General features: G+C 55.9%; 1 protein-coding gene across 4 annotated transcripts in view; it reads right to left on the minus strand.

Moving 5' to 3' along the window:
- The window catches only part of CASZ1 (castor zinc finger 1), a 93,941-nt gene extending 76,668 nt beyond the window's left edge, over positions 1 to 17,273 (minus strand). For 3 of the 4 annotated variants that reach the window (XM_086764598.1, XM_086764600.1, XM_086764597.1), the window contains exon 1: positions 17,153 to 17,273. In XM_086764598.1, coding sequence (XP_086620724.1) covers positions 17,153 to 17,201 — 49 coding nt within the window. In that variant the 5' untranslated portion in view covers positions 17,202 to 17,273. The remainder of the gene's footprint in view (positions 1 to 17,152) is intronic. The other variant, XM_086764599.1, reaches the window with a different exon arrangement.
- Positions 17,274 to 17,674: the final 401 nt, after the last annotated feature.

Here is a 17,674-nt window from a genome sequence, read left to right on the forward strand (position 1 = left end):
CGCGCTTCATACTGGCACGTCTCCCTCTCCTCGTGACCCCCGGGCTCTGTCTGAGCAAAGAAGAACACAACGCCAGGATCTGGTCCTCTTTTCCAAGCTCTCCCTGGCAAGACCTGGCAGTCGGAGCGGGAAGCTGCTCAGAGCAGCAGGAGGGGGTGGAAATCTGTCTGGCGGCAGCAGCGCGGAGACTTTAGTGCTGCCCACCAGACTCATCCTAGCAGAGAAACTCTGGAGTCAGCTCCTGCCGGCCTGGGCTGCGGGGGGAAGGCAGGAGTTGATATTGCAGGCGGAGGCCGCTGGGATACCATTGAAAGCTGCTAAATATGACCAGGTTAGCACTTTAGTCTTTAATGGCAGGTCACCATTAATAAACCCAGGGCCCCAGGGTGCAGTACAGAGCCTCCCTCCCGCCTCCCCGAAATACTCATTTCATTAACTTCACCGCGCGCGGCGCTCGGCACCTGCCAGAGGTTGGGCAGCCAGGAGGGCTGGCAAGGGTTAAGGATGTCTTACAGCAGAGCTAACCCCTCTCTCCTGACACCCAGGAGCCTGCACAGCACCGCTCTACTCCCCACTGCTTCCCTCCGCCTCCGGTTCCCCAGGCTCATGATGGAGACCAGCCCACAGCTTTTGGACCCACACAGACGGGGCACCCTGTGGAGCCTCATGCGTGGGGAAGGAGCAGTGTCCCAGGCCCACTGGTGAAGGACAGCCAGAAACGTGGCCCCTAACCCCAGCTCCAGCACTGGCTCCTTCTCTTGGCCTTCAGGAAGCCACCTCACGTCACCGTGCCTCACTCCGTGTCACCGTGCCTCACCTCGTGTCACTGTGCCTCGCTTTCCCCATCTGCAGAAAGACGACAGCAGCACTGGTGGCCACAGCAGGGAAGAAGGGTGGAGGGGAGTTACTTTGGACCAGGCAGGGAAGAAGCTCAACAAGAAGAGCTTGGAAAACAATAAAGACCAAATCCTGCTCTGGGGACGCTGGAATGACGCACGGGATTGCCCCAGTACGCAAAGGGTGAAGTTTGCCATCGCAAAGCGTAAGCGACACAGAGGGGCCGGTGGAGCCAGCGCAGAGGAGGGGACCACTGTTGGCTCCGCACGTGCCACGTGCTCTCCGCGGCCTCGTGCGTGCTCCCGCGCAGGCCTCCAATCCCGGCGGCTGCAGCGCAGAGGACAGGGAAGGACAAGGTGAGAGGAACGCGTAAGGACGGGGCTTTGCTCCACCTGCTTCCACTGTGACGCCGGCCGTTTCCCGGAGGGATGGCAGAAGGGGAGGAGGGACAAATGGATGTCCCAGCTGCCAAAAATCCCACACCAAGTCTCTATCGATCTGCCCTACTTGGCAACTCAAGCTGCAGCCACCGTCTCTGGTGCTGGATCAATAAGACCTGGGCGGACTGGGAGGGAGAGGCACTTTTATGGGAAGGTGGGGTCTTTAGGGGGAAGTATTTTGATTTTTAGAACGCCTGCAGAGTCAAGGAAGAGAAAATACTGGGACTGAAGCTGCAGTTTAGTTTGGACTCATTTCAAATACCTGCTGAGCCCTGTACGCTGGGGCCCCGGTGCCCTCTTGCACATGGGAGCTGCCCCAGCCTCCGTCCTCACTGTCCACCCGCAAGAGCCCCTTGCCTGCCTGGATGCTCTCAGCACAGAAGTGCCAGCTACAGTGAGGGGCTGGCAGGCCATCGCCGCACAGCACGGACCACGTGCGCACGGTAACGCTCCAAGAGCTCCCTACGGACCCTCCCCGGGGGCCTGGGAGAGGCAGACTCCCGTAGCTGGGTGAGGAGGAATCGCTGTGTGGCTCAAAGAGGCTCTGGAGATGCCTCCAGTCCCCAGGCGGCACTTCACAACGGCTCTGGCAGTGTGACTGTCGCCGGGGCCAGCCGGATGGGGAAGGTTTAGACCCCGGTACTGATAGCCAAGCTGATCTGGCAGAGAAGATGGGCCCTGACGAGGCAGCCCACGCACTTTCCATCCTGCCGAGTGGAAACCACCACGCATTGCCCTCTGGCCTCTCCGTGAAGGAGACCGCAGCCTGATAAGACACAGTGGGCCAGGCAAGTCAGACACTGGGGAGCAGATGACCACCACCAAACCCCACACAAATCTCTGTGCGCCTGGAGACCACTCTCTTATGTTCAGATCGTGTCGCTGGGCCATTACTACCAAGCCCTGGAGACCAAGCGACCTGCTGACACGGAGGAGAGCTCTGCATCTGAACGCTCCGGTCACCCTGGCATTTTGTGCCCATAATCTCATCAGGAGAAGGCAGCAGGTGAAAAAAGCTTTTTTTTCCCCATACAGAGGGCTGCCAGGTAGGGCCAACTCCGGCAGCAGGAGTCCCTGTTCCTAAAGCCGGGAGCCAGCGGCAGCCCGCCGGCTCCAATAAGAGCTGGCTGCAAGGGGGACGGTGCACTGGGTGTCACCTCCAAATGCCCTTTGGATAGATATGGAGAGAGAGAGGGAATCTGCAGTTGTTCCAACGTTTCTCGCTCAGCACAACAACTGTTGCAGTCCTTTTAGCACAAACCCGGCAACTGTTCCCAAAAGCGCAGCCTCCTCAGCTCCTGGCCTTAAAAAAAACCCCAACAACCCATCTCCAAAATGCCGGCTTCTGAGTCAGGGCAGAAATGTTATTAACAAAAACATCACTCAGGGGTGGGACACCTGCTCCCTGACAAGCAACTGGCCCGGCTGCCCATGGTTGGCGAATTACATCAGGGCCCAAAAAGAGAACGGCGAGGGAGGGAGAAGGGGAGCGAGCGGAGAGGAGCAGACGGAGGGAGGACGGCGGAGAAGGGAGTGACAAAGAGAGACGAGCAAGAGAGGGGAAGCGGAGAAAGAAAAGAGCGAGTGCGAGACGGAGAGAGCGAGCGTGTGGGGGAGAGCAGAAAAGTGTGCGGAAAGTGGCGGTGTGCGTGCAAAAAGCGTGGGAGGGCGTACGCGCGAGAAAGGCTGCAAGGGCCTGTGCGTACGGCAGGGACCGGAGTTAGGAGGAGGGAGAGAAGAACAAGGAAGGGGGAACGATGCCACGGAAAGCAAAACAGCTTGGGAAAGTGTAACAAGAAAATAGGGAGGAAGAGAGGAACAAAAGAGAAAGTGAAGGCCGTCAAATAAGTGAGTCTGGTAGGGCAAGAGAGCAACAACAAGGGCAGGGACGGGGAGCGGAGGCGGGGGGCACTTGGGACGGGGCAGAGCCAGGGTGGGGGGCAGGAAGGGAGAGGAGAGGGAAAGGGAGAAGGGGACAGAAGAGAAAAAAAAAGGAATAAAAAAAAAATAAACAGGGGGGAGGGAGAGAAAGATGTCTATTAAAAACCTCAGTGCATAACACAAAATGTCAGGGTTTATAGCTTCATTCTTGGCATTGCTGGTACTGAGAACCCCACACAGAAATGTCACCGCTTGTCATGTTTAATCACCTGCTATTTGTTAACACCTTCGCTGCGAGGAGTCTGCCCCTCACCCCTTGCAGGCTTTCCTTTTGGAGAATAAACTGCCAAAACATGCCTCTGCCTTTCTTTGGACGGTCTCAGCTGAACCCAGAGCCGGGCAGGGTGGGCACGCAGTGCACGGCCGCTTGCTCTGCAGACGGGGCCGTCGGCACAGGGCAGGGCTCCCGCAGGCCGCAGAGGTCCCCGGCCGGTGCCGGGTGCCGTGGCTGAGGTAGAGGATGTGCACCCATGGGAACGGGACAGAGGATGCTCCTGGGAGCGCAGGACAGCGCGAGGAGCCATGGGGAGCGGGTGAGCGAGGTGAATTTGGGGGGAGAATGACTTCAGGGCAGAGAAAGGACTTCAGGGCTCACCTCAGGGAATGAAGACGCGTGGGTAAATCAAGGTGCACGGGGCAGGGAGCGTGAGGGCAGGGAGGAGCAGGGCGCCGGGCCCTTCCTCCCGCTGCGTACACCCCCTGCGTGCCCATCCTGCTCGTGTCCTGCGCCGAATACATACAAATAAAATCCCTGAAATGCACGCAAGACTGGAATTCTCCAATCTGTTTGCTTGAACAGCAACTGTCACGTAAAAGCAAACGTCCAAAGCCATTAAACGTACAGTTACAGTTCCCTGCCCTGGCATCTGCGCCGGTGACTTTGCTCCAGTTCCTTCCCAAGCCTTGAACGAACGGTTTTTATTTATGCCGGTTTTTCCCTGTGTCAGGCACCCGTGCCCCTCTGTCTGCACTTCCCACCCAGCTGCATACTGTCTGTCTGACATCACGTTGCGCCGCTACAGAAATCATTTTGAGGTCATCACTGGACAAGACTTTTCCCTACTATTTCATGCACTCCAACTGGAAAGAAATCAAAAAAAAGCTCTCCGCCGTGCAGCAGGGCTCTCCCATACCAGCAACGAAAAGCTAATTCTACAATTTTCAGGCTTACAGAAAGAAATAAATCATCCCCTCACCTAAATGAAGAAAAATTTAAAGATGTATATGCAAAGATCATTAGAGCAGCTATTTTGTTGTAACCAAAGAACGGTAATCAGCACTGTTTCGACACAAACGAGGGGTCTGCTTCGGCACGCTCCTTGCCCCACACCGAAATGCTGATGTCAGTGCGCAGCGTTTGTGAAGTGCTGACGCCAGTGAAGTCAGACTTCCCCTCCCGAAAACGAAGAGAATTTGGGGAGCTGAAGAAATGCCAACACGATGAGCTCTAAGGAGATCCTAAATGCATCCAATCTTTTTTTTCATGCATTCAGACAACAAAAACTAGCAGAAGCCATCGGCTGCCTGGAGACCAGTGCAAGGGTTTGTGCTCCAGCGCCCAGGACGGCCGGGTGCCACTCCCTGGGTACCCAAATCCCGCCTGCGACCCATGGAAACGGGCAGCAGAGAGCTGACGGCTGCAGCTGCAGGACCGAGGGGCTTCCCGGCGCTGGGGTCATCAAGAGACTAAGGACACACTAGAGGAACATCCCATACAGAAAAACACAAACCTGCAGAAACTCAATACTCATCTCTCTCCAATCCCTACAATACAACTTAAAAATCCAGTTTAGATCATCCAGGACTGGACTGTGGGACTGAAGTAAAAACCTTCAAGCCCAAGCCAGGCAGTTCTGGAACCCTGAACTCCAGAGCGCATTTGGACTTCACATCTTGGTCTCCGGTGGCATGTTTCTACCCAAATTTTCTTAGGCATTTTCCTCACAACGGTATTTTCATGTTTTTTTCCAATTGAGATCCTCGCTAGTTTCCAAAAGCAAGTATCTCCATCCCAATCTCACACACTGCGGGCAGTGGACCCTGCACTGCCGTCCTTCCTACCCCTGCACTGAGGGCAGGGGTTTGTGCCCCGTCCAGCACCTTTCCCAGACACTCACAGCCCCACAAAGTCCACAAATAAATTCAGACCCACGACAGGGCTGTGACACGTGAGTCCATCCGGCGATCGGTGGCCTCCGCGCGGGGAGGGCAGAACTTGGGGACGGAGGTTTCTCCTGTGCCCCGACGGACCGGCACGAGGCCCAGGAGCCACCCCAAGTCCTATTCTGGGAACGGGAACAGTACACAGAAAGGCCTCTCGCTGGCCTTTCGCCAAGGATAAAATTCACCCTTCTGAACGCGGGCCAAGATGATCTAAAGTGACTACTGACTTGTGTTGCCCAACTGGAGTCCCCTTAAATGGGCCTATTTTTCAGTGTCAGTGCTTCGCACAGCTGAGAATCGGGCCTCCTCAAGATGTCAAATACTACGTGTCTATCACTGCTTTAACAAGAAAGACCAATACTTCTCTCCTGTGTGACTTCTTCCAGGCTGGCCAGGCCTTTTATCTTTTTTTCCTCTCCCCTCCCTTCTCCTTGTTCTTTTCTTTTTCAGCTTTTTATGAATTTCTCGCAGCTTTCCTCCCTCTCCCCCCCTCAAGGTCACGCAGCTCATTTCCACGTTGAATATTTACTCAGCAAGCCAGGTCCTTTCACAGGCGCTCACCACAAATATGCTTTCTGATAAAGTCTGGAGAAAAGAAACTATAAAACTCAAAAACAACGTCAGAAATAATTTTTTTAAAATCCCAACAGGGCAAAGCGGGGCTGTAATGGGGTAGAAAAAACAGAGAAAGCTAGCAGGTAGAACACCCTCGGAGTTAGTTTACTCCATTTCCCTTCATTTCCATTACTATTTTCTTTTTCTTTTTCCTTGTTTGCTTTCCTGAATATTTTTGTTCTGCTGTTAGGGCTGTGCCACCTATTTGAGGGAGACTGTTACATTTAACCTCTTCTCTTCACCCACACTGAAACTCACCCTCGTCCAAAGGCCAGAACTCTTCCAGCCCGTGGGCACCTGCTCCTTTACGACAGCGACCGGGCAGCTCAAACCCTCCCGCAGCTGGGGAGTGTTCAGCCACACGGTTTGCTTGTTTTCCCTAAGCCCATTAATTGTAAGCAGCTTGCAGAAAGCATCAGGGTTTGTACCTACCCTGGGTAATGCACCGCACAACATGGCGTAACCAGAGATCACACAAAGAAAGGTCAAACCCCGCTCCGCGCTCTCAGGAGTGGACGGAGCCCTTCACATCAGTGGGAGTGGGTCCTGGAGAATCGTTTTCATACTTAATTACCAAGTCAGCTCACAGACCAGTTCTACGACGAGCAGCTTTGCAAAGCCTGTACTCCCCAGCCCAGGGCAGGTCTGCGAGACCCCAGCCTTCCTCGCTGCTCCGAGACGGGGCAATTTAGATCAACCTCCAACCCCAAAGAAACAGAATTTGGCCAACACAGAGTGGCTTTGAAAATCCAATCCTCAGGCTTGCAGAGTCCAAGGAAGTTTTAAAATTATTTCTTAGTGACACCATTTCAATCTCCATTCAACCATCAGGGACAGCTACTGGCCCGCGCACGAAAGACCTGTATTAAAAACGGCAACTCACTCGCTAACACCTTCATCTGAGATCCAATGCCACTTGGCCTCCACGGCCACTGGGAAATGATAACAAAAAGTAACTCTGCTGGTTTTTGTAGTCAGGTCATGGTTTTATACCCGAAAGTACATCCATCCCGCAGTTTCCCAAGGGAGACAGGTCACAATCTCCTCGCTGACAGTCAGGTCTGGGATAACAAGCACAGTCACAAAAGGGGTCACCAAGACCCCTGAGGAGCACTGCCTGGAGGGAAGCGAGCTGCTCTGAAAGCAACTCCCTTCTTTTTCTTGAGACAGCAGGGCTCTTCTGCCTTCTCCTCGCTCTAGAGAAGTTGCTTTAGGCTGCTGAACGTTGCTACTTTCCTTTTACGAGCTCACAATGGAAAAACAGAAATCTGGGGATTCCGCCTAGCAGAAGACAGGGAACTCACAGCTATGCTGCCTGCCCTCCGCAGCGTTCCCTCCGTTTCTAGCTTCACCCATAAGGCATTCCCACCGCTCCCAGGGGGAACAGCTCCCACCCGCTCCCCACAGTCTCCAAGGAGCACAGACCTAGCTGTCCTGTCTCCATGGAGCCTGACCTTCTCCTGGAGGTTGCAACCTTCCCGAAACAGAGACTTACTCTGCCGAGGAGAGCCTCACAGCACTGCCGTGGTACCCCAGGCTGTGCTGGTTTGGGTAGCTAGCTGTAAATACCTTAGTGCGGTGTTTCGAACAGTCAGCATCACTTCAGGAACTGCGCAGAGGCACAACTCGGCAGAGCTGTGCTCCTTGGGGTAGCAGTGCAGCTGACCCCGGTAACAGCAGGGACCCCGACAAGTACCACACAGCAAACGTTTGGGCCGACAAGCATCACGGTGACTGCACAGGAACGGCAAGCTACAACTTCTGCCAGGCAGTCACAGCCCTGAGATAAAATACAGCTGCAAAAATACTCTGATTTCAAGCGCTTGTGCGCACTCGCAGCTCTGCGTTAGCAGCACAGCGGCAGTGAGCGCAGCACGCTGACACCCACGAGGCCGTCCTGAGCGGCAGCTGCTCCGAGGGAGCGGGGTGGGATGCTGCAGGATGCCGTGTTGGCAGTCAGGGCCCTGCAGCGGTTGGGAACGGAGGCTCCCCGCGACCCTTCTGTCTCCCTGGCACGGCCCGTCTCGTCTCACTGAGTGCCGCTCGCCCTCCCTCCCTCCCAGTGCGCACATGGCTTTAATGTTTTTATTACCTGTTTGACTCGCTGCCTTATTGCTTCTCCTCTTAATGGGGCTGTAACCGTGGAAACGAGGAATAAACGGCCACCAGAAAATGAGATGATTAAACAGGTCACCCTGGCAAAACAAACTCCGTGTTCACACAGCCCAGGCTGCGTACGCGGTTTCTGTCCAGGGAAACGCCGGGCTGGGTGGGAGAGGGCGGCAGGGCCGCGCCGGGCTCCTGGAAGGAGCGCATGGCCAAGAGGAGCCTCCTTGGAGAAGAGTGGTCTCTGCCCAGGAGGGACGATGCTGTGTGCCTCCCAGGACAGACGGGCGGAAAACGGAGAGGTTTGCTCAGGCAAGATGGAAGACACATCCATGTAACTGGGGAAAAAATAGCAACTATGATGACTGTAAATAGGCCGGACTGAAAACGAAACACAAGTCTGAGAGAAGCTGGTGTCCTCTTTTGTCCCCGTGGGCATGGCCCACACCTGCCTCACAGCAGCTCCCAAGCGGAGCGCAGAGACCCGTCTGCCCGTGCCCCTCCAGGCCCCTGGGGCACCGCTCCACCGCTCTCCCCGTCCCCACTAATGGGCTCACGGCCCAGCTGCGCTGGCACTGGCAAAGGCAGGGCACTGCCCGGCCAAACACAGCCAGGACCACGGGCAGGATAGGATGTGATGGAGCACACACCTGGCTCTCTGAGGTCTCAGGAGAAAGGGCGTCTGCACCCGCTGCGCTCACAGCTCCGAAGCCACATGGCTGGGAGGAAGGGGACAGCAGCGCGCACCCCCGTCCCCGCAGAGGGCACCTGCCTGGCTCAGGGACTCACCTCCGGCACACATCTATTCTAACTTATTTCTTGGGATGCTGCAGACACAGCACTCGCCTCACCAGGAACAGACAAACTAAACTCCCAGCCTGAGCGGTGAGCCGGGCTGTACTAAAACCAGCCCTGACAGCTCAGTTTGGAACGAGGGCTCGGCTCAGCCTCAGCACACGCAGAGGCTTACCGTGAAAGCTGGGGGGTATGGCCACAGCCCCGGGCTGGTGTCCAGGCCTGAGCAGGACACCTCCACCACAGCCCTCCTCACGACCCGGGGAGAGGGGTGGTCCACACCAGCCAGACATGGAGAAGGGAGGGGTGTCTGTGGGTCTCCATGCCCCACTGGGTGCTACGTGAATATGACATCCCCCTCCCAGTCAAACCGAGAGGCAAGGAGTTTTCTGACCAAAATGTTGTTGAAAACAAAAATAAATCCCCCAAAATAAGCTCACTGCAATAAAAAAAAGGCACAATCACAAACCATCGTCCAAAGTATTGAGGATCCTGCCAGAATCGCCGTCCTGTCCCAACCTGTCCAAACCCAGACTCGCTGGGTGCTGGCAGTCTGGGAAGAGCAGACGTACTCCACCAAGAGCAACAAATTCAGAAGAAGAAATTGGAACGGCAAAGCTTGGCAAGGTGGAGATGAGAGACAATTGCTTGAAGCACACAGGCGAGCGTGGTTGTGCTTTCTCTCAAAAAACCAGCAGGTGGTTTATGAAACGGGCTCTATTCTTTAAAGTAATTTGAGCCATATTTCATCGTTTTATAGAAAAATCCTAATATTCATGACCTCCTGTAACTGGAGGAAGTTTGCTCATCTGAATATCAGCCCACAGACAAATGGGGAAAGGAAAAATAAGAGTAAGATAATGGAAGGGAGGTGGGGGGGCGGGTGGAAGGAAAGGAAAACCAAGACAGAATCAAAGGCAGAATGGGAAGTTTAGGAGGGTGACGAAGAGTGACGGGACTGTGGGAATAAGGAAAGGAAGGAGGACGTAAAGGAAAGCTGTTTAGTCAGAAGAGTTAAAGAGTGCAGCACAGAAAACGGCTGAGAAATGCACGAGGGAATGAGGGAAAACACAGCAAGAGAGCAAGGGAGCTTTCCCTGAAAGTTTCCAAGCACATGGAACAACTTTGCAAAACTGTCATTCTGTTAAAAATATTCACGTGCAATCAAGGAGAAAAATTGGACCCTCTCTCCTCAGTCTCCGTTCCCTCATCCTCTTCCAACCCAGTCCTCCTCTGCTAACATCTGCTGCCTGCCTCCGGGACATGCAGATGGTAATTACTCCAGGAGCAGCTTCCTCTCCTTTCCCTGCTTGCAGAGGGCCACTTGGAAGAGAGCTTAAAGCCATGGAAAGATACCACGCACACCTCCACACCACATGGCAGGGAGAGGGGGACGTGGGAGCCAGGGCCGTGCCCAGAGAACTTGAGAGCGCAGGGGGTGGGAGGCGGGTGAAAAGATGAAGACGTTTGTCTACAAAACATCCCCCTGGCCTGAAGAAAGGAGGCCTGGGGAGAAGTTGGCTTGAGATGTGGAACTGGTCGTGCTCCTCCAGATAGGGGAAGGGGTGCTGGAGGAGAGGTGTGCTGGGGAAGGCAGCGAGGAGGAGGAGGGTGGCCCTGGGCGGGCCGGCTCAGGGCGCGGATTCATACGGGCACGGTGCTGGCAAACACCATGCGGAGAGGTGGAGCTGCTTTAATGAGAAGATGCTTCTATGAGTCAGGCCTCAAAGGGATTGGGACTTTATTATTTTATTTTTCCATAATAAATTATGCCCTGGGATGCCAGGTCCCGCCGGGTTTTTCTGGAAATACCAGACAAAAGCTGGTGCTGCTACCTGGCTTTTGACAGTTTCCCATGTATGGAAGCTGAAAGTTCCTGGTTCTTCCTCTGCTCTGCCCTGGCCCAGCCAGAGGGAGAGGGGCTGACACCGCAGCACCATTACAACAGAAGAGCCCAGCTGGAGCTCTGCATCGCCCTGCCCACGTCCTGGAGAGCCCCCCTTGCGGGTGCGCGACACCCCGCCCTGGACCCAGGGGTGCCTGCGGCGCTGCAGCTGCCGGGACGTCGAGGGTGCCACGGGTCAGGCGGGCGCAGGAGCTCCCGGGAAGCGGGAGCGGGCTCGGCTCTCCCACGCCCCAGCCACCACACCCCGGCTGGAGGGAGGAGCGCTCCTGCCGACCCCCGCACCCATCCGTGGAGAGCAGCCAGCCCTCATTCACTTATCTCCATCACTGAAGCGCCCGGCCCTGGCTCTGGGCTGCACAGGGGAGTATGATTATGCCCACTTTATAGATTAGGAGTTATTCATCCCACACCAAATCACAGACCTGTTCTGGAGCTTTCTTTGTTAGATTTAGGCTGAACTTGGCCCCGGTTCAGCTCAGAAACTCGTGTTACAAAAATCCCCTGTACAACTGCCTGCGGCTGCGGACCAAGCCTGCTGCCAAGGCCAGCGTTCCCCCCCGGCAGCAGGAACAGTGGGAGACGCACGGCAGGAGCCGTGGGAGCCCAGGGGCACCCAACGCACAGGGCACAGACCATACCGGTCTTCTCTTGCTGCTAAGAAAGATCCATGGATCACCACCATGACACAAGCCCACAGAACCGGAGCGCGGAGGAAGGCGATGTCCAGACAGAGCAACTCAGAGTTCAGCACAACACCGACACGGGGCACGTGAGCGTCCAGGAGCGTGGAAGTGGGCGAGTGTCCGGGGCAGATGTGCATGTGCAGGACAGGGTGACGGGGACGTAGGTGTTGGGTGTGGGGAACACCTCCAGAAATGCTCCAGCGGAGTTTTTCCCGATTTCACAAGAGCCTCTGCTAAAATGTCACCTCTCCAAAGCCAAACATGTGCACGTAGGTGAATCATTATTTCACACCCCAAAACCAGGAATGGGTGGCAAAATTCTCTAGTGAGGCACCAAATCCTCAGGGGATTGCCATAAAACGCACCCAGTGACTTTACTCTTCCCATCCTCTTTTCCTTGTATCTCCTTCTCTCCACCCCTCGCTCTCTCTTGCCAGCCTACACGGGTTGTTCAGCTTTCGTTCTCTGCATGAAACTGCCTTAGGACTGGAAGCTTTAAGAAGTTTCCCAGCCTCCAGAAATATTCTGGTTGTGTTTCTCCATGGCAGAGCAAACAATTGCTTTGGTACCTGGCCACCATACCTAACTCCCAAACATAATGAGAACTCAGAATTCTTTGGGAAATTTAAACAAGAACATATTTTACACGAGTGAAGTGCATGTTTTTGGTTCACTGTAACTACTTGTTCCTGAAAAGACTGGACAAACTGTTTTATTTTCTGGAATCACCACATGAAGAAAGATAGGAAACCTCTTGAGAAGGAGGCTCGGGCCAGGTCAAGGCACTGGGAAGAGAAGTTAACAGCTGGGCTCAGCCCGCTGAGAGCCCTATGGATGGGCAACAAGGGGTCTACAGTTTGGGGAAGGGAAAAGCATCATCGTCCCTCTCCAAAACACGCTCTGCTCCACAGACGAAGCCTGTGCTTGTGCGGAAGGGCAGCCCAGCCCCACAGCTGCCATCACAGTTACTGCCGGACTAACCAGCAAGCTCCTGCCAGGGACCAGCAGCCCACCAGCAAAAGCCGCACAGAAGAGTGGGGGTAGCTCCGGGGTACCGATCCCAACCACCAGCCCTGCTCTTGGTCTCAGCTCAGCCCAAGGATGGTCCCCAACAGGAGCAGCTCCAGAGTCTGGGCTTTGCCCACCCAGGAACTGCTCCGTCACCCCACCAGGTCCACCCTCCTGCAACACCACTGTGACGAAGCCTCCAGCTCCCCAGCGCCGGCGGGTGTTTCAGTCCATAAGATCACCGGTCAAGCAGGAACAGGGATTAGAAGCTGGCAAGTTTTTCTTTTGCTACCGATGTCTGCCTCCATCTCCCCTGCGAGAGGAAACAGGGAGCAACAAGGTCCTGGTCCAAGGGGCTCTCAATCCTCAAAATGGATTTTACCTGTCTCTGAAAGCCGCCGCCATCTCTCACCCCCCATTGCCTTCTCCCTAGGGAAATCAGTCTAAAAGGGGCTAATGGAACAATGTCCCTCTCCCTCCCCCCTCTCATTTTCTCTCTTTTTTTTTTATTAGCATTTGTGGAATTTATTCCCAAACTCTCCTAATCTTTCGTACACAACCATTTGATTTGCATAACCCAGCCCCCTCTCATAAAAACTGGCTGCTAGTTTAATTAAAAAATGTAAATTTGCTGTCATCTCGGGGCCTGGTGAATTAGGACGACATCGGCATTTTTTATTGCTGAAGACGTCCAAATTGATCCAGTCCGCATTGAACCGGAGGGGAGGAGACGGTGCCACGTGGGACTTTTGGCTGTAGGTTCTGCCCCTCCTCTGCTTCCAGCCAAGCCTTCCTCTGCCCCCCTCTTTGCTTTGCAAAAGTACAGCCGAGGACGAGGACACGGCTTCTCCCAAATCCCAGCTGGATCGGCCAGCGCGGCCTCTGCCATGTCAGCGCTTCTGGGAGCTGAGCCCTGGGTGGCACCTGAGCTCCCAAACCCTGGGAACGGCTGCGTCTTCAACCCCTGGGAGGGAGGGAAGGAGCCCAGGTGGAGGTGGGAGATGCAGCTCGGGCAGTGGTTGTCTTCACCTCCCACAGGACTTTTCATTACTTTCTAGATACTTTCAACCAACTTTTCAGAGGGAAACCTAAATTGTAGGCTATGCAGCAGCCCAGGGGTGTGACTGATGTCAGAGGGAGAGTCAGGGTGGCCACAAAGGCACCCGTTGCGAGGACAGCCGAGCGCTCCGGCAGCATGGGAAGCGGGGCAGACAAGGCTGCACAGGGAAAAGTTCTGAAACAAATTCCCAGCTCAGAGAGTCTTTTCTGAGAGCGGGAAGGAGGACTGAGAGCGGAAGCATAAGTAGTCCAGGAAAACAGAAAGGGAAAGTGATGATACGGAAGCTACGTATTAAATATTTGACCCCTTCCAGCCAAGGCATCTGTATCATTCACAGCCGGTTTCAGTGCGCGTTGCCTCTCCCCTTCTCGGACACCGTGTTTCCCAGCGGAAGGATGCAGTACCTGCACACATCAGCAGACCCCACTCTGGCGGTAGCAGACCTGGCTTGGAAGGAACAGGACCCAGCAGACAGGCTGCAGGCGGGGAAACAGAAGTTTATTATCTCAAGGATCAACTTTCTGGTCTTTCTGTGAGTTATCACTCTGCAGCGCCAAATCAGTAGAAACCCTCCTACAGACTCCAACCGGCTTTGAAGCACGCTCTTCAAGTAATAAGTAGGCCCTGCTTAACACCATGACAAGAAGGTTAATCCCTGCCTGGGTAAAGCCTCTCCCAAGGAAGAGTCTTCACTAGGTAGGCTTAAGCACTCAAATGCTTTGCACTCAACAAGCATCTTCTAGGACTGCTGGAAAGCCACCCGAACACCCAAACAAACTGCCCGTGAACCTTCTGCAGACCATGAGCTCAGCACAGGAGTGATACCAACCCTGACTCAGCCAATGTCTCTCCAAAAATCTGTACTGTCAAAAAAAAAAAAAAAAAAAAGTTGGCAGCAGCTCAGAGAAGGTGTTCCTATCCACTGGGTGTTCCAAACAACAACAGCGATTTGACAAAACAAAGTCACAAAATGACCCTGTGAGTGGAAAATTGGGTGTTTCTCCACCCGTTTACCATAGGCTTCTTGGTCCACGTTCTGAGATCAGTTCCTGTAATCTCATACCAAGGATAATTAGGCTGGGGAACAGTTTCCCAAAGGAAGTGACAGGTGCCCAGTCACTCAAGATATTTACAACCAGACTTGCAGAAAGTCACATGTAGAGAACATCTCACCACGATCCCGGGCGGATGGACTCAGTCCATGAATTCTTTCCAGCCCTTAACCACTACGAACGCTCCTGGCCCTAGAAGGTCCACGCAAGGACTGAGTGAGCTGAGAAAGGCCTCAGCAAGAGCAGACCGTCAGACCCCACATACCCGCTCCCTCTGGGAAAGAAACCCCTCCGGACTCGCCCGCGCCAGCTGGCAGCTCGTGTGAGCAGCCCTCGGGCACGGCCTCCGGGGAGGCACAGCCTGAGGGCTTGGAGAGAATTCAGGAGGCAGCGACTGAGGGAGATAAGCCGGCCCAAGCAGATAAGGGCTAGAGGTGGTGATTATGGGGCAGGTCTTTGCCCCAAGATCATGACAAGACGGGTTCACCCACACACAGACTGTAATGCTGACTTCAACAGATCTCCCAGATCCTCATTTCCATGGCTTACTGCGGCCCCGGGTTCCCACACCGGAGCACCGAAACCCGCGCGGTTACCCGGGCGCGGCGGTGGCGGGAAGGCCAAGCGCCCACCAAACTTCCGAGGAGGAGGAGGGTCCCTTTTGGCGGGAAGGCGTTGCAGGCCCTTTTTGGGGAGCGGGGCAGGGCGGGGGCGGGGGCCGGGCGCGGGGGCCCATTGGCCAGCGGGCAGGGCTCCAGCCGGCAGGGGGCAGCGCCTCGCCGGCCGCGGGGCCAAGCCCGGCCGGGAACGCGGGGCAGCCGCCTGCTGATCCCATCTCCGCGCCGCCAGAGCTCCCGGAGATGGGGATCAGGGGTAAATCACTGTTTATTAGTCTTTAAAGCATTTGCCCTCCTGCAGTTTCACCACATCCTTAAATCCCGGGCTGCCCACGCAGCCTCCCAGCTCCTTGATCTAGAAGGGAGGCAGCCACACGCCCACGGCCGGACCCAGCCAGAGCCGGCACGTCGCGCTCGCGGGTGGAAGCAGTTCCCGAGCCGCTGGGTTCCTGATATCAATGATAGAAATAAATAAATAAATGGAATAAACGACGACAAAATTATCCTCTCCATCAAAATATCAGAGTACATAGTTCAGGCCCAGTCAATCATCAACCAGTTTATTACCATCTTACTCCTTATTAAAAAAAACACCACACACACACGTACACATACGCTTTGGCAGCGATTACGTGGACCGTGGCGGATCGCCAGCGCAGGCCCATTTGGCCCATCGCTGCCATTTAGTTTTGAAACAGGAAGGAATGGTTTACACCATTTTGGAGGAGCAGGTACAGTTGTGTTAGCAGGTACGGGGCTGAAGCGGTGAGACCGGGTTCCAAAGAGGGAGGTAACACGGCCAAGGGATTCCTATCAAACTCTGAATTTGCCCACTTTGTGAAATCTAAACGAGACCCTGCCCCAGACTGGCCACGGGCTGGAAAACCCACCAGCACAGCGAGCCCCTGAGGCCCCGGCTGCAATCGGGCCGCAGCCCGATGGAGCCCGGTCCACCACCACACCCAGCCGAGCCCGCGCACCCGCCCAGCCCAGCGCCAGGCCAGCCCCTGCTCCTCGTCCTGATACCCCATCAAAAACCAGGGGATGCGCCACAGAAAGCTACAGCCAAAAAAACACACCCAGCCCTAATGCTGAGGCCTGTAATCTAAAACCAAAACATTACCCCAGTCCGGCCACCGTTCCTCCTCCCTGCGCGATGCGAAGGGGTGGGGGAGGTCTCACATACCTCCCCTGGAAGGACAAAAACAAACCCATCCCAGATATGCCCAGGTTGGAAAAAAAAAAAAAAAAAAAAAACAAAACTCATTAAATGTAATAAGCAGCCTCTTCATCTGCCACTGCCTTGTCCCAAATAAATTAAATTCCTTTTCATTTAGCCAGCACAAGAACCTGACAAGCAACCTTTACCAACGAGACGCCGGAGCTCAGAAAGGGAACGAAATGAAAGAGAAAACAACCCACACAACTTACAACCAATATAAACGCGGAATCATTTCAAAACCCCCACAAACTTCCCCTCCGCATCCTCTCCCGGCCAGCCCGCGCCTCGCCCCGCTGCCGGGAAGGAGCCGGCGGAGCGGAGCCCCCGGTTCACCTCACCTCGCCGGGCCGGGCCGGGGGAGAGCGGGGCCGGGGCGGCGGGAGGAGAGGAAGCCAACTTCCGTGAGAGAAGCGAAAGAAAAGCGAAAGAGGCGGCGAGCCCCCGGCAGCACCTGGTGCCGCCCCCGCGCCCCGCTCGGCCCGGCAGCCCCTCGCACCCGCCCCGCACCCGGGAAAAGTTTCGCTGCGGCGGCACCGGACACCGGAGGAAGCGAGCGCGGCGGCCCGGCCCCGCGGAGCCGGAGGGGTGTGGGGTGCGGGGGGAGCGGCCGGGGCAGGGAGCGCTCGGCGCGGGGGGCAGCGGCACCGACCGGGGGCTGCGGGAGGAGGCGGGGGGGGGGGGGGAAAGGACAATTGTGCCGCACTTACCATAGTCGGAGAGACGAAAGCCGAATTCACTTAAATAATCAACTTTCATAATACTTAATTAATACCTAATTGCAGCTGATTGCTCCCGAATAACAAGTTGTTTAAAGCACTGATGTCATTGCCGTGCCGGTCCCTCTCCCAGTCACTTTGGCAGCGGGGCCGGGGGCGGGCGCCGGCCGCCGCGGGGGGCGGTGACTGGCGGCGGGCGGACACGCCCCCGCGCGGGGGGCAGGTGCGGGGCCGCGGCGGCGGCGGCGGGGTCAGCTGGGGCGGGCCCGGCCCGGCCCGGGAAGCCCCGCACCCGGGGGCAGGCAGGGCCGCGGGGTGCCCGCCGGGACCGGCCCGAGCGAAGCGGCCGCGGTGCCCCGCGGGAAGGAGCGGGCGGGGAGTGCGGGACCCACGCGTGGCGTGGCGGCAGCAGGCGAGGAAGGAGCCGCCGGCGAGGGGCGAGCGACCACGCCGCCACCTCCCGGGGCGGGGGTTTGGGGGGGGGGGGGGGCAGGACCTGCAGCCCTCGGGCAA

This window comes from Chlamydotis macqueenii, chromosome 21 (genome assembly GCF_036417535.1).
Source record: "Chlamydotis macqueenii isolate bChlMac1 chromosome 21, bChlMac1.mat, whole genome shotgun sequence".
Lineage (NCBI taxonomy): Eukaryota > Metazoa > Chordata > Aves > Otidiformes > Otididae > Chlamydotis > Chlamydotis macqueenii.